At 35.9% G+C, this 23,776-nt stretch overlaps 1 protein-coding gene across 1 annotated transcript in view; it reads right to left on the reverse strand.

The window, feature by feature from the left end:
* LOC114651130 (cilia- and flagella-associated protein 47-like) overlaps nt 1–23,776 on the reverse strand; it is a 622,279-nt gene that overhangs the window by 517,729 nt on the left and 80,774 nt on the right. Inside the window, 6 exon segments of the mRNA XM_051927333.1 lie at nt 1,874–1,974; nt 6,023–6,191; nt 11,100–11,185; nt 18,792–18,833; nt 18,836–18,935; nt 23,434–23,503. Coding sequence (XP_051783293.1) covers nt 1,874–1,974; nt 6,023–6,191; nt 11,100–11,185; nt 18,792–18,833; nt 18,836–18,935; nt 23,434–23,503 — 568 coding nt within the window.

The following is a 23,776-nucleotide window of genomic DNA, read 5'->3' on the forward strand; positions in this document are numbered from 1 at the left end:
CTGCATCCCTCTAGAAAAACACTTTTACAGTACCATAAGCTTTACTCATTCCTTTTAATATTTAGAGTTTTGTAATGTCTCCTTAGACTCTCCATTTGCTTTACTAAAAATAATCATCTTCTGTAATGCCTCCTTATAACTCATACATAAGTTTAAGTGCTACTATTAAAACTGTTATTTAGGTCTTTTTTAATATGGAGATTCAAATATCATACAGTATTCCCAATAGCTGTTCAATGTAGAGTAGTGGTTATTACTATCCATTCATCCATCCATTTTCCAACCCACTGAATCTGAACACAGGGTCACAGGGGTCTGCTGGAGCCAATCCCAGCCAAAAGGGCACAAGGCAGGAACCAATCCCGGGCAGGATGCCAACCCACCACAGGACACACACAAACACACCCATACACCCAGCACACACTAGGGCCAATTTAGAATCGCCAATGCACCTAACCTGCATGTCTTTGGACTGTGGGAGGAAACCGGAGAGCCCAGAGGAAACCCACGCAGACACGGGGAGAACATGCAAACTCCACGCAGGGAGGACCCGGGAAGCAAATTGGGTCTCCTAACTGCGAGGTAGCAGCGCTACTACTGCGCCACCGTGCTGCCCTGGTTATTACTAGTGAAATTCTCTTCATACTTTTGACTCAATGTGTGTCTATGACTAAGCTACTTAGCCTATCATCCAAACAATTATGACTTGATCTTAAGCAAAGAGGACAAGCATTTCTATTCTAAGAATGTTCAAGCACATATGCATATTAGCATTTACTGATAGGCTTGATTAGTTTCAGCATCATACATGAATAGACTGGCACAAAAGGTTTGTGTTTATGTAATTTACAACAGGAACTAGCAACAATTAGGATTTAAATAGCTTTAAACACAGTATGAAAGTGACATTAGGAGACAGAGACATCTATCTATCTATCTATCTATCTATCTATCTATCTATCTATCTATCTATCTATCTATCTATCTATCTATCTATCTATCTATCTATCTATCTATCTATCTATCTATCGCCTTCATCAGTTCCCTTATTTAATGGTACTTCAGAACATCCAGTATAAGCTGTACACTTGGGTTACCACTGACTAGTCAAGCAGTTAATTGTCCCTGCCCCATTCCTCCTTATCCTACCACAATCCATCACAAGGATCATAGAAACATCTATTCCACTTGAATTAACATAAAAGATCAAAAAACCTAGAGTACAATTTTCTCAAAATAGCACAAATGTCTAACAGCTCCAAAAGATTTGTGTTGAAAAGCAGGTCAAACAGCATAATTTTGAAGTTTTCACATTCTCTCTAAATCTGCTTTGATTTTTCTCTTGGTACTTAGTAAGCTTTTAGTCAGCAGTATTATTTAAATAATAAAAAAATAATTATATTTTAATGGTCTGACCTCAATATACTATAATATGTTTACAACTACCATATTATTAATTTTAATCAATGTTTCTGCTAGTTTAGAAATTTTCAGTACAGTAGTGTTTTGGAGCATAATGTAATGTCAGCCCATCACTCTTCTGCCTCACTACGGCTAACCTTATCTTTGGTGCATACACTTAGAATTTCTGTAATAAATTAAGGATTCACTATAAATGTGCCCTGAACTATGCTAGATACTGTATCTTGGCTACCAAATATGAAATAGTGAATAAGGTCTAGAAAGTTAATGAAAGCATATATATTTGTATTACGGTAATGTTAAACGTCCTTTCAAAGACAACTAGGATATTTAGTTTATATTCCAACATTTCAGCTGCATTTCCACATTTCACAATGTTTAATGATGAGTGACAGGTGGATATGAGAGACAATTTATATAATTGTTTACTCTGTAAAGCTACTTTAAGTACCTTAGTGTTTATGCTTTCAGGAAACAATTCTGTGTTGCTAAATTCTGCAGGGACCTCAAACTTCAGTTCCATCTTTGACACTTCAAGTGGTGGTTGTAAAACTGCAAAGAAAAAGACTTAATTCAGTACAACACTTGTGTAACACTATGTAACACTAAATGCAATAAATACATGAATGGAATCGATGAATATAAAAAAGTGTCAGATCCATTCATTATGAGAATTCAAATAAATGTAGATGTAGAGCACTCGCTATAATTTATATCAGATGAAGAGATGCAACACAAAAACATGAAAGTATGGACAGGCAGGAATCATTGTCACTGGATTAACATACGCAGTAATACAAGGTGACATTCTGTTCACTTTTGTCATGCTGCAGTAATTTTTTGTGTCAAATCCCAATTCCTTGAGTACACAGCAAAAATGAAAGTTTGACTTCAATGCCTCATTACAGGTGTGTGGTGCTTGATATTTAGACATAAACTTCAAAATTATCAGATCCTTCATTTTTTGGATTGTTTGTTTTACTTTCACATTAATACACAAATAAAACATGAAAGAACAACAAGAACACAAAAAAGTGAAATACTTAGAAATTAAATATTGCATTTCTTGGTATACTTCTATATACTGGTTGCCATTTGTTATATCTTTAAGTGGTACAAATCACACTGGAATTCCATTTTCCTTTTAGCAGTGAGGTGTTAGTGGTGCATATAGTGTGACATATTCTTCTGTCAACAAAGCAGGAGGATTGCAGAATACACCTTTAAAATGTCAGTTTGAAAGCACAGATCCTTGGGAATAAAATACACCCTAAACAAAGTTTGAAAGAAGGTTACATTTAAAAATTACACGTTTTTTTTAAAAACTATTGAATGACACAGTAGCACACAGGGCAGTGCTGCAACCTCACAGTAATGCATTAAATTTATATTCCTGCCTATAGTTTATTCTCTGTGGAATTCACATCTACACCTCAAGTAAACATGAATTTCCTCCAAGAACACAGGTTTGCTTCCACAATCCAGAGTTATTTAAGGATTTTTCCCATCAAAGAGCCATAGGGTTTCTGTCTGCTGAAAAGAATTAAGCTTGAAACATGACATGTATGAGAATGGCTTGCTCACTTTTGTCTCACAGTTAATGATACCCATCGCAAGCATGTCAAGTAAGACACCAGCAGTTACAGGTCGTTTTTTTAAATGTCATACTCCACTTATGAATTAAGTAAGGATATTACAAAAATAATGACTAAGATTTGAAGAAGTTAGATTGTGGCACATCCAAAAATGACTTTAATTAACATGCCACGAGGGCAAAGGTTTGTATTTAGGCTTGATGTATTATTTTTTTTAACATTTTAGGTTAATAAAGTGGAGTGCTTGCTTTGTGATACAGCAGGGCCTTTAAATACTGTAAACTTTATTTGATTGATTGACTTGTGTGATGAATGTGATTACTGGGCCACTCTTACAGAAAAAAAAGCCTAAAATCCACTCTGGCTCTACCCATATTTCCACCAATGAATTGGGCACAAGGTCTGCTAACCTAGGTGAATGCTGGGATAGTTACCCTTAAATGGGAATATGAGGCAGAGAGAGAGAAGGCAAAGGCCACATCTACATATAAAGTCTATGTTGACAACTCACTTGCAATTTTTTCAGTTAAAAAACAGGCACTTAACTTAACGTCTGAAGCGGAGCTCTGTTACCAGCGGCTTTATTTTTTCTGTTATTTCTTATTAGCCCAAGGTATCCCGTATTTACCCAACTCGAAGGAGTTTCTACTACAGTATATAAACATAAGCAACAAGAAAGGGGGTCAGAATGAAATGGAAAAGAAATCTAAAGCTACATCCAAGTCTAGACAGGCATTAAGTCCAAGTGCAAGGTACAGCCTTTAAGAGACGGTTATCAGCAAGAGTAAAAGGGAAGATCTACAGGATGGTAGTGAGAGATCAGCTTTTTTATATGGGTTGGAGATGGTGGCACTGACCAAAAAGCAAGAGACAGAGCTGGAGGTGGCAGAGTTAGCAATGCTAAGATTTGCACTGGGTGTGACAAGGATGGACAGGATTTGAAATGAGTACATTAGGGGGTCAGCTCAGGTTGGGCGGTTGGAAGACAATGTCAGAGAGGTGAGATTGCTTTGGTTTGGACATGTCCAGTGGAGAGATACTGGGTATATTTGGAAAAGGATGTTAAAGATAGAGGTGCCAGGCAAGAGGAAAAGAGGAAGGCCTAAGCAAAGGTTTATGGATGTGGTGAGAGAAGACGTGCAGGTGATGGGTGTGACAGAACAAGATGCACAGGACAGAAAGATATGGAACTAGATGATCCACTGTGGCAACCCCTAACAGGAACAGCCGAAAGAAGAAGAAGATATATAAGATAGGAAACAACAAGACAGACTAGACAGACAAACATATAACATAGAAGAGGTTGGATGTTTACTGGTTATTTAGAGTTCTACTTTATATTTGGCACAAATAAATAGTTTTGCGATACCAAATCTTGAAAGGGGATGTCCAAAGTTGTGTGGACTTGTTACTTTTGTTGCTGCTCTAGGTTCAGGTGGAAGATTCTTCTTGCATTGGAGGGCACTCTTTTTCTTTGCTGTGTGATCCTTTGTCTGTGGTACGCAGTGGTTTCCTCAGTTAGACCCTTTGCTGTGTCATCTGCAACTTCATAGGGAAAAGCATTACTCTTTCTGGTACAAGAGTTTTGATACTGAAGTTTTCAACTTGAAGTAAAAAATTATTCTTGGTCTTCTCATCCCACTGGCACAGTACTTCGATTGGGAGACTGGATTTCAGCTTTACAGTCCACAAAGAGAGAGTTTGTTAACTTTCAGCATTTTAGTTACAGAGAGAAGTGGATTTCAGAGATTTTCAGTAATTTTTAGAGGGATATGGGTGCCCCAGAGTGCCCCAGGAGTTCCCCAGAGAGAGTGCCCTCGGAATTCACTTTGGAGTTCAATGCAACTAGTTCTGAAGAAATGTTTAGTCTCTTATGACTAGATTATAGTCACTACCAGTTACATAATCAGTGCCTTCTCACTGGTACATTATTTTGTCAATAAGAATTGAACTATGGCTCTTTGTCCTTGAGTGTCTATTTTGCATCTTCTTGCATGAAAGGGTCTCTATAAACAGGCCAGCAAATATGTCAGTTCAACTCTATTTTAAACCTTTGTTATCAGATGAAGTATAGGCTGGTACAGGTCTGAAGAGTTCAGCCAATTAGTTTGGAAAGTAATTGGGGGTTTGGCGCAAACATGTGTCTGCATCCCTGTTAAATCTGCTGTCTTAAATGGCCTGGTGTGCCACTAAAGCCTAGCAGAAGACTTTGAGCACTTTGCCCTACAATAACCATGCTCATGCCAAGTGTGCAACATGAACAACAAGACCAATCTACACATTTGAACTTTCACATGCCATAATATATCTACTAAGTTTTAATAGAATACTGTAGCTCAATACACATGGGAGGTCTTTAAAATCTGAGTGTTAGAATAAAAAAAATATATGTTTCTCTTAATTAAATGAAAATACAAGAAGTGTTATAGCATACTGTACATTTGATTGTATACCATCCCTTGTTAATTTAATTGTTATCTTGCAAATGTATACTTTTTTCTGGTACATCAAGTCTAAAGAAAAATATTGTTCTTATTTCTATATTAAACAAAGTTTCAGTTACACTGTTACTGCTAAATCATTTCAACTAACAATTCGATTAAGTAGGATAATCAAATGACATGATGAGTTAAGCTACTGTTTTTGATAGTCTAACAATGATGGATCAGGTTTAAAAAAATTCAAAAATGTACAACAGAACTAATTCTTTTTAAAGTTAAGAAATGAAATATATGGTATTTACTATATAGCAAAAGAGGTGAAGCAGTCTGTGTATGTACATGTTTTAACACTTAAACACTAGACCGGCTAATATGATGCATACTTTGAGATGCTAATAAACTTTGTAATAAAATTTCAAGACAGCGTAATCCTCTAATGTATCCTTGAACAAAATTAATGATATCCAGTCCTGTAAGGGGCCCATAGTTAAGTGTTATGCAATCACTGGAGAGGTACTTCAGGAGTGACTATTTGTTGAAATGAACTCTTAGGAGAGCACTTACCAGTTGCCTGAATTCTGCGAGAAGGAGTAGTTACTGTTATTGTATGGGGACGAGGGGTGACAAGGTGTTTTTCAATAATAGACGGTGTTTTTGGCAAAGAACTTGGAGGTGGAGAAGGAGCAACTGCACTGTTTAAATTGACAGGAAGACTAAAATCATATGCTGCCACCTACAGGAGCAAATAAAGAAAGAACAGGTGAAGAACAAAATGCAAGCACAAAACAATATAATGCAATATCATAAATGATGATAAGAGAAATCTGGAAAAGAAGTATTTTTGTGCTTTATTCATTTTTCCATATTCATAGTTATAGATAAAGTTGTGATTTTAAAAAAAGTAACAAAGAATTTAATATTATGCAAAAGAAAACATTTTTTTAATTATGTGAAAAGTCATACAGGACTAAAAGAACTCACTATTATAAGGGATTAAGTACCTTACTATTTCTAAAATACAGATATTATTAAGTTCATCATTTGGTGTCAATATCTTTGGTGTGGATTATCCATAAGTATAATAATGATAGATAGATTGATAGATCGATAGATCGATGAACACTATTGTCTGAAAACACACAAGAATGACCAAAAAAAAAAGAAAATTAAAAAGAAAGAAAACTTCTGACTTAGCAGTCACAGTGAGAAATTATACAGGTGCATTAATGTTGGTACAAATGAGCCCCAGTAGCATTTCTTGACACACTTCTGCTGAATATTTAACTGGCTGAAAGTTCTCAATGTTAGTAAGTCAGGGAGAGGATGTACAGCATTGTTCATAATGGTGCTCAGTTTTGTATTAATTTTCTCCTTTGCTCCCACCTCTAGGGTGTCCAAAGTTCATCTCATAATTGAGCCTGCCCATTTAATTAGCTTGTTGATTCAGTGGGCCCATCTTGAAGTGATGTTACCATCCAGTCACACCACAGCATAGAATATCACACTGGCCATCACAGAATTGTAGAAGATGTGAAGATATCACTACCCACATTAAAGGAACACAGCCTACTAAGAAAAAAGAGCCTGCTCTGCCATTTCTTCTATAATTCTTTTGCGTAATAAAATTAGACCAACCTGTCATTGATGTCGAGCCCCAAGTACTTGTAGGAGAATACCACCTGTATATCCACTCTCTGAACAGAGACCAGGCATAGAAGTTCTTTGTTGTGGTAGGTGTCAGTGGTAAAATTATGTATAATTACCCATCTATCAATCAATATTGTGAGCCAGGAATCTTTGAAAGATTATATGATGAAAGACAAAAATCAACCTGAAATATGATAGCAGCCCACTAAAGAGCACACTCATTCATACACCTATAGTGACTCAGACTAAGTTAGGCAGTGTGGCATAGTGGTTAACACTTTGGACTTCAAATCCTGAGGTTTGGTTTCAAATCCAACTACTGAAACTGTGTGACCACAAGCCTCCAGCTTCTTTGTTGGATGAGGTTGGAGTCAGGTGAGCAGCAATAGTAAGGGCTCATCTAGTGAGGAAGAAGAGAAGCCAATATATTGAGTAAGAGGAACACTGGTAGGAAAAAGCACTACGTTTTACAATTTGATAGAGAACTTGAGGCATAGCCGTTTGTTATATTGTTTAATTTTTTATTACTTTTATCCTTCTTCCTCTATGTATTTTGTTTTTACAGTTTAATAAATTATCTTCTTAGCATTTTACTACATTGTACTTGAGTCTTTCTGCATACAGGGTCTGCTCCAGTGTGCCTCTCTTTGTCACTCTGTATGGAGTCTGCACATTTTCCTTGTGTTTCTGTGTACGTTCTCTGAGTGTCCTTTTTTTTCCAACCACATCTCACATACTTGAAGGTTAAGCTTAAGTTAGGTTTCCCTTTAATTTGTACCTATAAGAGTGAGTGAGGTTATGTGCCTGAGCGTGCCCTTTAATAGACTTGCATTTTCCCATTTTGCAAATACAGACTCCAGGACCAGACTAGGCTAAGAAAATTTCCTAATGAAGGTGTTAATGATGGGCGGCATGGTGGCGCAGTGGTAGCGCTGCTGCCTCGCAGTAAGGAGACCTGGGTTTGCTTCCCGGGTCCTCCCTGCGTGGAGTTTGCATGTTCTCCCCGTGTCTGCGTGGGTTTCCTCCGGGTGTTCCGGTTTCCTCCCACAGTCCAAAGACATGCAGGTTAGGTGCATTGGCGATTCTAAATTGTCCCTAGTGTGTGCTTGGTGTGTGTGGGTGTGTGCCCTGCCTGGGGTTTGTTTCCTGCCTTGCACCCTGTGCTGGCTGGTATTGGCTCCAGCAGACCCCCGTGACCCTGTGTTAGGATATAGCGGGTTGGAAAATGGCTGACTGACTCTGTTAATGATATTGTTAAAGACCCAAACTAAACCATTAATCATTCACTTTAATGTTTAAAATGAAGATTATCTTCTGTTAAAGAGGAAGCACAATACAGTATATCAATAACATTCCAATTAATTTCAGCTTGCCCTGAATAAAAAATGTATTTTATTACAACAAGCTATGCTTTCACAATCTGAATATACAGTGACATGAAAAATCCTAACCAAACTTCTAGACTACAGTGGCTTAAAATGAAGAAAACAGCTCCTCTTGACTTGATGACTCGGTGTACTCTCCCTAATCCTTTGGAACGATTATAGCAAGACCTCAGAATTGTTAACCATCATAGTTCAATAAATGGTTGTGACAAAACAGTTTTGTAAGGAGTATTGGGCAAATAATACTCCATAATGACGAACACATATAACAGATATATTCCACAAGATTACAGGTTGATAATGCTGCTACTGTTGATACTGAGGTAATACTAGTCGAGTCATGAACGCTTAAAAGTGATGGCATTTTATTTTCTATTTATTATGTTATTATTTACGCTTTTTCATTCTGTAAAGAGGAATGTATAACTCACAAATAAACGTTTCCATACAAATACACCAAAACACCAGGCTGTTAGAATAACAAGTATAATAAAAGTTTAGTTTACTTTTTCATTGCACAGAAAGAAAGAACATACAGTAAGGTAAAATGATGTTAAACTGTTCTGAACTAAATTAAGTTTTACAAAACTTGCATACTTTTACAGCATTTTCACCTGTTTTTAGAAGTGTTCAATGACGTTATGGTCTCTGCTTAAATGTTATGACTGTGTACTTTTTTCCAGACTAACCAAAGCAGTTGACTACCGACTTGACATGAATACATTTCTGTTCATTTCTGCCAGTGCCCATTAACTTTACTGACACTTGTAGAATTACTGAACACTTTCTGTGCTCTAGCTTAAAAATACTAACACCACATTATCTTTCATAGTAGGACATATATGTTAATCAAGTGTCATGCATATGCGCATAAGGGAAAACTTAAAGACAACTTGAAGACTCTATTAATGGTGATATCCTGGCACTGCAGAGGTTGGCGCTGTGTATCTTTTACCACTACTGACATCACTTCCGGTGGACCCGCCTCTTCCTGCCGGAAGTCCACAAAACCGGATGAATTATACAAGAATTCCAGTCACAAATGTTAACAGGTCTGAGCATAACGATTATTTAAAATAAGAAATACATATAAGAATCACTCAAGAACATACTGTATACAGTATACAGTTTGCGCTGAAGGATTCACTCATGATAAATGGCAACCCCTGTTGAGAACTTATTATTTGTATGTGATTAATGTATGAATAAATTGCACTGATTATAAAACACCCAATAAAAAGTACACTTAATATCAAACCTGAAAAAGTAAAAATAAATTTGGTTACAGTGACATATTACATTTAATAATAATGTTGCATTAATGGAAGAATTGGATAAAAGATTGGTTAATGAAACACCTTTACTACACCCTCATCAAGCTGTAAAACTAGGACAGAAAGTGTGAAGAAAAAAAAACTTTTAAGATTAACCCGATTTTGTTCGGTAAACTTGAAGGTATGCCTTGCCTCCATACCTGACCTACTTATGACTTTGCTTTCTACTTTGTGCCCATCCAGTGATTTCATTTTGGAACCAACAGGCTCCTGTTTTGAAGTTCTGCATCAATTTTTATTTAATTTTATCTATGACTGTGCCGTAGGACTTAGTTAAAACTTTCATATTGTAAGTAAAATGCTCTGCCAGTCACCTTATTACACACATTTCTACCATTTGTCATCTTCTATTATTCTTTAAGGATAGTCTTACCAAGTGTAGAATTGAAGATGGGTACTTTAAACATCTCTGTTTTCACGCTTAGGTTTGTACCATTATATCTACAGTAAACATCAGTCTAACCAATGTCTCCGCATTCACATTTGGCCATGGTCGGGAAAGTGCACATGAAGTAGTGGCTCTCATGATAATATTCAGCCTCAAGATGGTGATGCATTTTTGTCAACATTACAACAATAAAATAAAGTCTAAGGAAAACCTAAATAATATTAATATGAAAAAGTCAACACATTAGTGTTAATGGAGGTTCTGCCTAGTGTCCCCCCAGCTCAAAACAACCAACCTTGACCTTGAAAGTGTTTCTGAGCTCTGGAGTTTTGATTGTTTGATTGTTTGATGTGAAGTGAGTATAAACGTGAAAGGAATGCTTGGGCAAAGGGGGTTCTGATAAAGTGAAAGTGTTTGCAATGGTCTGTCCTTCCATCCACCTTTAGCATCTTTAGCGTCAGCTGCTTTCAGTAATCACATTATGGAAGTGCTGGTCTGACTGGCCCAGCCCATTTTCTATAGAAAGGAGTTGACATGGCAGAGTGTTTTTAATGGTACTTAGGAGATCATTAATTAAATGAGCCACCCTACCAGATATGCTCAAGCCAGTAATAGGCCCAGTTTCTGCTGAAGCTAATGTTTCAAAAGATACACTGTAGCTATCATTAAATATGACCATCATATTGCTGAATTTATTATGAGAATAAAATTTCATATTTTAAATTTGCATTCACATAATAAGTACCAATATTTTTGCTAAATGCATCAAATCTTAGCATAAAAATATTTTTAAAACTTCCATTATTTTTTGAAAGGAATCTCCTGCTGACAAAATAATATTATGTTAGAGAAATTAAATTTTATAAAACATGTAGAGTGATACATACCTCCCTGGGACTGAAAACTAAAGAACATTCCAAGGATTCATTTTCTTCCATATCCAAGAAAAATATATTTGAACCCTTACAGGTGCCTAGGAGAAAAAATACGTTTTCAGTTTAGCAAGTACTTCCATTGAACACTGAAAACATTTTGATAATGCTTTTTTTTAAATATTAAAGAAATACACCAAAATTGTTCATCATGCTTACTGGAAAATAAAATGTTAATTTCAGAAATACTTATTCTATTATTTTGTTATTTTTTTAATACCTATAAGAACTCTTTCCATTTACCAGGTTCAGAGTGCAAGACATTTACAAAAACAATACTTTTAAAATAAAAAAAATCAAACAAAATACACATACTGTACAAAAAGACATACTTAAATTTATATGAATATAGATTACATTTTTTTTAACTCTTTCAGTTACTAGTGATGGCAGTTTAAGTAAACAAATATAATTAAACCTATAACAGAGGCAAAATTTTCAGCTTATTAAGACACATAGTTTTTTTTCCAAGTCATTGCCCAAGCAGAACCTCCACATTCTCTATGTCTCTGTGGTGTTTGTTGAGGTGTTTCAGTTTCCTTCTGTATTCTAAATAATTGTCTAACAGGAATAGGTGGGTTGTTGTGCTCTGAAATGGGTGAGATATTCATCCATGATTAGTGCCTGCCTTTTATCTAATTCTTTCTGGTTCTTTGAAGCTCTGTAATTCAAACAGCAGGTTCAGAAATGGAATGGACAGAAATAGAAAAATAGTGAGTGTGCAAATATTACTTGAATATAATAAATACAAATTGTCGGCGACATAAAGATTCTAAAACATAGTATATAACTCTGGGAGTTAGTTCAGCATGAAGGTTTTCCTTTAAATAACACTACTAAATCTGCCCAGGTAGTTCCCAGGTTTCATTTTTTTTTGCAGCATACCAAAGCATTCCTTATAGCAGATACTCAGATTTTTTCTGATTTTAAGATGTTTTCTTAGGTAAGGCAGGGTGGTATCATTTCCATGTGGAGAGTGAAGCACTTCAATAAAGTAGAGTAGAGCCCATCCATGTTAACAGATTACATCATGTGATCAGTATATGAATGACGTGTATCCAACCTGTTTCCATTCCTCTTAACAAGGTTACTTGGTGATGGCTTCCAGGCTCTCTCCTGCAAGATCATATCAAATTCAGATTCATTCTAGAATCCATGTTAAACTAACGCTATTTTTATGTGCTGTAGGGAATATAAGGTCAGGGTGACACTAAAACTCAGTGGCATAAGGTAATATATTTACCAATTCTCCTACTGGTAGACGCTGCCCTACTGGGTGTCATGTATCCATTTATAAAAGCCTACAAATATAGCAAAATCATACAGTATCACCCGGTGGGTAAACGTTAACATTATTCAAAGTTATTGTCTGTTTTCACCTACATTTTTATTACTCTTTAATGTAATATTATTTTTTTGTATCAGTATGCTGCTGCTGGAGTATGTGAATATCACATTGGGATTAATAAAGTATCTATCTATCTATCTATCTATCTATCTATCTATCTATCTATCTATCTATCTATCTATCTATCTATCTATCTATCTATCTATCTATCTATCTATCTATCTATCTATCTATCTATCTATCTATTTACCAAGTCATTGACCTCAAACTTAAAACAGCACAAGATGCCATAATGAGTAAGAACATCAAGTGCATAATAATAATAATAATACATTTGATTCATATAGCGCCTTTCCCATGCTCAAGGCGCTTATACATATGATAATACATAATACAGTACATATGAATGGTTGTGTTATGGCAGTTCAATGACTTGTGCATGCAGTTAGATGAGTCTCCTTATCAAGTTGAGCAGCAGTTGTTTCAAGGATGCTTTTGGTTCAAGTAGACATTGACAACACATTCACAACAAAAGTGACCATTAAAACTAAACATTTCTAGTGTAAGATATTTTAATCCCTTCAAAGAAATATTTCCATTATTGGATGTCAGTTACGGCTTGGGGTATGTACACATACTTATATTTTTGATGTTGTTGGAAAGTACTTTGAGATATGAAAGCCAAACAGATAGAAAGGAGGAGGGCAGAACATCCCCACATTGAAGAATTCAAGTAGAACCATTCAGACATCATGATTTCAGTTTCAGGCATGCTACACTGATATTTCCAATCTTGCCTTAGTCCTGTGACTGCACATCTTGTGAAATTGACAGATAAATCGAATCTGCAATAAGCATTGGGTAACCATCCACTAGAAAGATCCAAGTCTCATTTAGTAGTTTCTATTGTCCATCTTGCGGTGATGACCTTTTTTAATGGAATACGCATTTAGGCCGCAGATTATGGTGACTCCTCAGTACATTGTCTTAGCTGTACTATTCTGACAAAGAGCTCTCCAGTCCTATTTTTTACTGTGAAGCAAAGCTGAATTTGACATACCATATCACTCGGGCTACATGGGTCTGACGGGAGAAGGTGTATGGCCAAAGCTGACAAATTTGTAAAATAAATTTGAAACGAAATAGACAAGGAGGGAATGAGAGGAAACACTGTCAGAAACAGGCTTCGGTTAAGCCAAAAGAGCAAACTGACCAAAATCACCTATGCCCAAAGCACTAACCAAAAATCATTGTCAAGAATCTGCTCTACTCAAAAATACCTTTTAAACAAATGATAAACACTAACTAGCACTGTGATTTTTTTTAATTTATTCATAAACTTGGAAGATTGGCAATAGTATGTCACCACTGGCAAACTGATGACATCAAACGTCATCATCTCTAGGAAATTTGTTACAACAAAGGAAGCTTTTACCAACAGTGAAGAAGTGAGCAAAATGGCAGCACCCTTAAATGAAAATAAATGAGACACAAAATATCGGCACAGTAATCCAGTAAAAATGTCAAAACATTCTAATGTGTTAAAAAAGTAAATAAATCCAAAAATAAGACACTCTCAAGTTACAAGATCATGATTAAAAGTACTTAAGATTTAAGAAGACTGCTGGAATGTATTACCTCATTTAAGCAAAAAAGGAGAAGCATTTCTTGAGGTTGTGAGTGATTGGTTAGCACTGTTGACAGGATTTTAGCAATAAAGTTTAATTTTCTGCTTTATTTTTGTATTTATTTTTGTATTTTAATTTGTTTGGGCTTATTAAGAGTATCATCACTTTGTTGCTATGATACTATGTGTCATGTGCCGCTCATCAAGCAGTACAAAAGCAGCTGACTATTTAAACACAAAGTGTTAAGTTGGACCCAAACTTTGTACTAATTAATGGAATGACCTCACATGAGAATTCTATTTTTAAACAAACTAAAAACAAAATGAAATAAAAAGAAAACATAGTCCTTAGCGTTAGCTTTGTGGCTACCAGTTTTGTTTTGTTTTGAATTAGTCTGCCTGTTTGCTTTATTGACCTGCACCTGTCTGAATACACTATAATCTTGTCCCTTTAAAAGCACTCTAAAATGCTACTTAAAAATCTGTGAACCAGTCTAATTATTTTGATTGAATTGGATCTGGCAACTATAGTGTATGGCTCCAGCACAGAAAGTAGGCCCCACAAGAGCTCTCAGTGAGCACATACATTTTTTATACTTGGCTTCAAAACAGTGGCTGTCCTGATAAATATGAGTTGTGGAGGAGCCTCAGTGGCCTCATGAGATCTCAAATGTGTGCACAAGCAGGTCAATAAAACAATTAAAAGGTTTATAGGCGGCAGAAGAATGGTATTTTTTCATTAACAAACAGCTTGCTTTTAGCCAATATGTAAGACTTGTAAAGAGTCAATGAATCAGAGATGGATGTTACTGCATAATGTCACCTTGGTGTGATGGAAGAGCTTATGTGCCACAGTGACCGTTGCTGCTATATTGTTTGAAGATATGTGCTCCTGAAGGGGTTACTCATAGCAAGCTATTCTAATGGAGAGGAGGCAGAAAAATCCAAATAGGACTCTCTCAGGATACTTCCAAATAAATGTAAGCACTCCTTGCCTAGAACAGGATACTGGGGAGGCAGGCTTGGTTGTGGAGTTTGACATCAAATGTCTTGTGGACAAATGAGCCACATAATCAAGCTAAGCATGAAAACGCTGCATAGAGACACTATATAGGATCAGCATAAGAATGGTAAATGGTGAGAGTTAGTTTGGTAATATTGGCAGTGTGACAGGCAAGAGTGTGACAAATCCAGATATACCAGACGATGGTAATGGAAACTGTCACTTGGATAACTCAGCATACAGTGCTGTCTCTTTTCTTCCATTTAGAAGGCCATGGATGCAGTCTAATATCCAGTATGGCATTCAGTCACCAGGAACAACAAGTAAACTATTTTGCCTGTGTTACATTTAGAGCTGCACATACTGTCTTATGTATAGTATATATGAATATTATTATGTATTATGTGCATCATCTCATTGAACAAGAGTAGTAATTTCAACTTCACATCTGTTGAGAAATCCATGCCTTTCAAGATCTATAAAAATGATCTCACTCGGTATGGAAGCACATCTGTGCGTACCTGAATTAGAAACATATTGTTCATATTCTCACATTCACACTTGGGGGATAATTGGAAAGTGGTCTCAATGTCATTTTCTACTGTTTGATATGGAAAATCCACAACAATGCAGAACTTCTTTTACAGAGTATTTTTCTTCAATGGAAATGGTGATTCAGTGCATCTCACAGTCTTTGCTGCCATCTACTACATAAAATCAAAAGATGCACTATAGATAGTTTTTTTTAGTTCTTAGAAATCCTTTCAGCACTTTACCTCCTTGATGTCAAAAATAGCCTTGAAATTGTTAAGGTAGATTTTACAGTTAGTATCAAAACTTGTTGCTATGAACTTTTTTGGCAAATGTAATTTTATTACTTTTCTTATTGATATGAAGTATGGAGTCCTGCAAGTAATAAAACTTTGTTCTATCTTTGAATAAATTGCTTGCACTTTTGGCATTTTTAAAAACTCAATCAATGAATAGAAAAATGCAATCACCAATTAACCTAACATGTTTTTGGGTTGTGGAAGGAAAGCCAGACTACCCTGGCATAGGGAGAACAAGTAAACACAGGCACAGAATTTAAACACAGAATGGGAATTTGTGAAGCAACAGCAACAACCACTGCACCACCATATATTATATTATATTACAGTAATCCCTCGCTATATCGCGCTTCGCCTTTTCGCGGCTTCACTCTATCGCGGATTTTATATGTAAGCATATTTAAATATATATTGCAGATTTTTTGCTGGTTCGCGGATTTCTGAGGACAATGGGTCTTTTAATTTCTCATACATGCTTCCTCAGTTGGTTTGCCCAGTTGATTTCATACAAGGGACGCTATTGGCAGATGGCTGAGAAGCTACCCACTTACTTTTCTCTCTCTCTCTCTTGCGCTGACTTTCTCTGATCCTGACGTAGGGGGGATTGAGCAGGGGGGCTGTTCGCACACCTAGACGATACGGACGCTCGTCTAAAAATGCTGAAAGATTATCTTCACATTGCTACCTTCTGTGCAGCTGCTTCGTGAAGCGACATGCTGCACGGTGCTTCGCATACTTAAAAGCTCGAAGGGCACGTATTGATTTTTGATTGTTTGTTTTTCTCTGTCTCTCTCTCTGCTCCTGACGGAGGGGGTGTGAGCTGCTGCCTTCATTGTAACTGCTTTGTGCAGCTGTGCTTCGCATACTTAAAAGCCAAACAGCCCTATTGATTTGTTTGCTTTCCTCTGTCTTTATGACAGTCTCTGCTCCTGACGCGCACTCCTTTGAAGAGGAAGATATGTTTGAATTCTTTTAATTGTGAGACGGAACTGTCATCTCTGTCTTGTTATGGAGCACAGTTTAAACTTTTGAAAAAGAGACAAATGTTTGTTTGCAGTGTTTGAATAACGTTCCTGTCTCTCTACATCCTCCTGTGTTTCTGTGCAAATCTGTGACCCAAGCATGACAATATAAAAATAACCATATAAACATATGGTTTCTACTTCGCGGATTTTCACCTTTCGCGGGGGGGTCTGGAACGCAACCCCCGCGATGGAGGAGGGATTACTGTATATTATATTATATTATATTATATTATATTATATTATATTATATTATATTATATTATATTATATTATATTATCTGTGGTGGGTTGGCACCTGCCTTGTGCCCTGTGTTGGCTGGGATTGGCTCTGGCAGAACCCCATGACCCGGTGTTCGGATTCAGTGGGTTGGAAAATGGATGGATGGATATTATATTATATTATATTATATTATATTATATTATATTATATTATATTATATTATATTATATTATATTATATCATATCATATCATATCATATCATATCATATTTTATTATATTATATTATACCCTGCAGTGGGCTGTTGCCCTGCCCAGGGTTTGTTTCCTGCCTTGCGCCTTGTGTTGGCTGGGATTGGCTCCAGCAGACCCCCATGACCCTGTAGTTAGGATATAGCGGGTTGGATACTGGATGGATGGATATATTATATTATACTAGGGGGGCTTTGCCCCCTGCTCACTTCGCTTGCCAACCCCCCTGGCCTGCGCACTTCATGTCTCTGCTACTCGCGTATGAGGATTTCATTGGGAAGAAACACTACTTTCGCTAGTGGCAACACAAATTAGACGATCTACAAGTCTCCAACTTAAAATTTAAATCTGAACAATATATTCAGTCTCTTTTCGCTGTTCCGTTATTTCACCGAGTAATAATTTTCGTTTGTTTGCACTAATGCGATCTTTACTATCATTTTTTTTTGAGACTTTGGAATTTTAGTACTTTCACATCTCGTCCCAGGCTAAAAAGTTTTGTCTCGTCCCAGGATTTTTTTATTATATTATATTATATTATATTATATTATATTATATTATATTATATTATATTATATTATATTTATATTATATTATATTATATTATGACGTGTGAGTCTGTGTCTGCACCTCAAAGGCAAGGCTGAGTCTCAGTACTTTAGCAAAACCAGCTTTTATTCAACTTGAAACTGGAACAGTACGGTTTTTGAGTAGGATCTACCATTTTTACTATATACAGACAAAGCAAACAGGCAGGGTCGGGTCCAGGTCAGTCCACCAAGTTATAATGTTCCCCGGCATCACCCATTGGTTGACTGGTGCTTTGCACGTGGCAGCGGTCAACTTGTAGTTGTTACTGTGGTGCAGTGAATCTGCGGTTGCCTCGGAGACAGACAAGCAACCCTAACAGACTTAGCAGTCACACTTCTGCATGTTGACCCATTGGGAAGGGTCTCAAAACATCTCACGATATTATATTATATTATATTACCAAAATGATTAGTATAGAAATTATAGTATAGTGATTTAATGCATGTATTATGCCTTAACAGGCAGCATCCACCCCTGTCTAATTCAAATTTACTGAGATATTCATTGAAAGCATGACATCCCACAAAGAGGGCTCAAAGATAGTTTAAAATAGTTAAAATTACATCATTAATAACTAGAATTTGCTAATTCCCATCACAAGGTACTCAAAAATCTTAAACTTTGATTTTTCCACTGTTACTGCCATAAAAAAATTCAGTTAACATGGCAAAGTTAATATCATGTAATGCTACAATTTTGTATTATATCAGGAATAAAAGATTTTTATATAGAAAATCTTTTAAACATCTCACCTATACAGTCTGCAAACTTTATGGCAAATTCTGGGTGGTCAACAAATCAAATTCCACTCTAGCACGTACAGCAGGTTTTGTTCTGAAGGATGAGGGAATCTCTTGTACTGAGCCAGAATACACACCAGGGAATCTAAAATTTTTCTAAACAAATGAAAAACTGTTTAAAATTAACATGTACATGCTAAAGAGTAATTTATGATTGAAATTAGAGTAAGTGGCATTTGAACCAACCTGGGTTAAATTCTGGTTATCACAATTCATTTAAATACCTGAACAACATCTAGCTTCTACATATGTACTGTACATCTTATATGCATATTTCAACACAAGGGTATTTTGCAGCATTCAAGTGATTAATAGGGACAGCACACATTGCCTAGCAGACATAAAGCACAACTACAGAGCAAAACTGATCGCACTCATGTGGGTGGAAACTGAGTATTGAGATGAAAACAGATAAAATTTGAAATGGGATATCAACATGGCACAACAGAAACCCTTCCCTCCATGCAATTAGGGTTTCCCACCAACATCAATTACCTACTGTGTAATTAAAATGAACACTCAGGAAACTGCTTGAAAAAAGGAAACAAAAGGTGCAACATTTCTGTAAACTTAAAAACCAAAATTGTTAATTTTGTATTCATACAAGTAAACGGCTCAAAGCTTTAAGTTCAAACAGGAGCTGACATTAAAACAATTTTATATGCCACTAAAGTGACTATAAGTAAGAGCAGCACCACCTTACCATTACATTTTCCCCACCTCTGTACAATATTACTACATACATGCTTGCCTAGTTTTTTATTTTTTTTCCTCTTGAAATAGTCCCTAGCAATGTAACAATTACAATCTCCTTACTATCAAAAAAAGAAAAAAAAAACAACTCATTACTCTTCTAACCAAATCCTGAATAAAACATTTCCAAGCTTATAACTGCAACTTATTTTAGCTCAGATAAGATTTTGTAGCATGACATGAAGTGAGCACATCATGCAAGACAATACAAAATATCAATTAGAGACACCATAAAATGGAGTATAATAACATCAACCTGATATGCAAAATTCAAAAGCGTAAAAAACATAACATCTGTAGACTTACAATAATTAATCCAATTCATGATCACAGGACAGAAGATAGACTTGGACAGTGCAGCAGATCATCAGGGGTCCTTACTCAAGCATACATCAAAACTGAACTGAACCCTACAAAGACCTCAGGCAGAAGGTGGCATGGCTTTACCTAATTTTCAGTTTTATTACTGGGCAGCAAACATACAAGCCATAAAAACCTGGACACAAATAAATGAACATACACAGGCTTGGTCCGCAATGGAAGTAAAATCCTGTAGTACTTCTTTATATTCCCTGCTCTGCTCTTCAATAAATGAAAGTTATCGCAAATATACTAATAACCCAATTGTGCTTTACTCACTCAGAATATGGAACCAAATTAGAAAGCATTTTAAGATGGAAAATCTTTTATCAGTGGCACCTCTGCAAGAGAACCACCTCTTTCAACCTTCCCAAGTATATCCAGTTTTTAATACCTGGAAAAGTTTTGGGATTAAAATGCTCAGAGATCTTTATATAGACAACATATTTACATCTTCTGAACAATTACATTCAGAATTCAACCTCCCAGCTACACATTTCTTTTACTATCTTCAAATTAGAAATTTTGTTAAACAGAAATTGCCCGATTTCCCCCACCTTGCACCCTCCACAATGCTGGAAAAAATACTGCTCAATTTCAAGGAAATAAACACTATTTCCGCAATATATAAAATCTTATTAGAGTTCCTACCTTTCAAAGATCCAAGAGGACATTGGGAAGAAGATCTCTTAATCAATATATCAGAAAAGGAGTGGAAGGTAGCAAAGCAGAGAATTCACTCGAGCTCCATATGCGCAAAGCATAGAATTATTCAACTAAAAATTATATATCGAGCCCATCTGTCTCGCTTAAAACTGTCCAAAATGTTTCCAGGGCAGGATCCAACCTGCGAACGCTGCAACCAAGCTCTTGCCTCACTGGGTCACATGTTTTGAGCCTGCACCAAACTAACATCATTTTGGACAAAAATTTTTTAAGTGCCTCTCAGACAGCCTTGGTATCACAATCCCTCCTAACCCATTAACAGCTGTGTTCGGTGTTCTTCCAGATGGACTTGAATTGGAGAAGGACAAGCAAACGGTGATTGCATTCACTACACTTTTGGCACGCAGACTTATTTTGTTAAATTGGAAGAATCCTAATTCTCCTCTTATAAGTCAGTGGGAAACCGATGTTTTATATTATTTGAAATTGGAAAAAATCAAATTCTCAGTTAGAGGATCTGTACAAAATTTTTTCAAAACATGGCAGGATTTAATGAATATTATTTTAGAATAAGAGAAATAACTATTACCGCATTTAACTCCCTTCTCCATCTCTTATTTACATAGATATTTACTTCTCCCTTTCCTTTGTTTAATGTTGCCTTATTAAAAAGCCTTAAGCAATTTTCCTTTAGCTAAGCTCTCCTTCTCAGGGGTGGGGTTTGATTAGTCTTCAAATTTGTTGGGTTATAAATTGATCTGTTTGTATGGAATGATTACAATGAAAATTAATAAAATTAAAAAAAAAAAAAAAACTGAACTTAACACAGGCCAAGTTACAATCACCTGCTACACTCATCTCTGGGCATACAAAAGGAATATCTGAATGCCTAGAAGAAAACCCACACAGACAGAAAAAAGGAGACTCCACACAGTCACAGACTCAGCAGACAGTAACTGGACATGGGATTCAAAAACTAATCACCATTCAGTTGCAAGGTTTAATAATAAGTACATACTCTAAATGTTTATTTAAATTACTGCTGCTAAAGGAGGTTTCACATACTATTAAATCTAAAGATTCATGAACTTTTTCCAGTGCTCAAAGTTAGACAAATGCATTTAAAGAAAAGAAATCGGTTTTACTCATCTGTTGCTAGAACGTAAACAAATATTAAATTACATTTTTGTCAAATTCATATAAAAATAAAGGCAGTTCTAAAGAGTAGTGGATTATTGTGTCATTATCCCTATACTTTTTAAAGCACAACTTCAATTTGTTTGTATGTCCTTTACGCACACATTTGTTTTTCAAGCCACTAACTTGAAATTTGGCACACAGATTCTACTCACTACAAATTAGGTTACTTTTGAACTCACCCCTGAAGGCCAGGGCTAGAGCAAGTGACATGAAATATGCATCCATTCCACAAAGAAACAGTGTCACACAAGCAGAGAATTTGGGTTCCATTCTCAAGAACAATACTATGTTCCAAAGACATGCAGCAATCACTATTTCCTTTTACTATTTTGTCATGACCAAATGCCACCCAGGTAGTGCCATAATGTGGCCCAAGTTATTTATTACATCTTGGTGTCACAAGAGTAAGCTCTCATCTTTAAAACACCATCGATACAGGCCTCTGTTGATTTCTTGTCATATGTGAAGCTGCTCCCTTCTAACTACTTCACATGGTCGTAACCCCACAGCTGAATCAAATTTAATAGCAAATTGTGATTACTTGTCATATTTAGTCAATACACAATCATTTTTTCCCACTCTAATTTTACAGCAGAGAGAAGACATATATCTGTTTGTATACAGTACATGGATGCATTACAGCACTGGGAGGCTTGACCTCCCATTGTGACCATGGCCCTGCAGATCTTCAACCAGGCATCCTATGAAATTATTTTCTGAGTACAATTATAGTGAGGGAATACTTATTGTGGTCGTTTTAGCATTCATATTTTCCATTCTTTCTAGAGGTGTTAAATAAACTTTGGATTGCCCACAATCATTCAGAAGTGCTCCTTCACAAAGATTACAGAAAGCTAAACAGTGAATGTGGGCTGAGATTGCATATCTATTAGTGCAGAGTCACTGCAAATGTCTATAAAAGAACCAAAAAATAATCATGAAAATAAGAAGATGACTCTGGAATAGTCTATAATGTAGCTTATATGGCATCTTGATGCAGTGGTAGGGAACGGCTTAGTCACTGGCTTTCTTTAAAGTTGACTGTCGGAAGGTTATATGATAGTCTGAGACAGACTGCAGGAAAGTAGAGTGTCAGTAATAATTTAACATTTGAAGCAGCAGGAGTAGTGATAATTCAAGCGATTTGAATTTGCAGGAAAACTGTGAAAAAGGCCAGTGAAACTGTGCATTTTGGGCATGTCTTCGTGCATAAAAAATGCAGCGATGTAATATTTTTAAAAAATGCACCACATTCTTTTGCAAACAAGACTTGAACTCACTAAAACTGTATTAAATATGATGAACATATGACTACAGGCTTTTTGAAATGCCATAAAAGAAAAACAAATGAGCTTTCACTCTAACAGGTTGAAAGATAAATATATTGTTAAAAAGAGGAAACAAGAAACAACAGTAAATTTCCTTATAACTTCAAAAGTCAGTGCAATGGACTTCAGTTAAGTTGCAAATTTAAAATAATTTCAAAATAACATTGACACGTCAACATAAATGTTAAAAGATAATGGAAGTAAAAAATTGATATTAAGTAAACCACGATATGACCAATAGAGTGCAGCACTACTTAAAACTAATGTAAAATACATTCAATACCTACCACATCAATATCAACCTGGGGCATCTCCACTGATCCACCTATCCGAAGCTCAGAAGATTTTGCAGTTGCGGTATGCCAACGCTAATGCAGATAAAAGAATGAAATTACAAATCAACACTAGGTGAAAGTAATGATATATAAAACTTTATCATTAATTAATGACATTTTAAAGTTTACTGCTTAACCACTTGAAAGTAATATAGTGAATGGTCTCATACCATTTCTTCATCATGACAATATAAAATAAAATCTGCATTCATATATGTCTCTGTCTAGCACACACACAAGAGAGCTTATATTTGAGTGAAGAAAAATAAATACTGTCATCTAAACTGCTGACATA

This window comes from Erpetoichthys calabaricus, chromosome 4 (genome assembly GCF_900747795.2).
Source record: "Erpetoichthys calabaricus chromosome 4, fErpCal1.3, whole genome shotgun sequence".
NCBI lineage: Eukaryota > Metazoa > Chordata > Cladistia > Polypteriformes > Polypteridae > Erpetoichthys > Erpetoichthys calabaricus.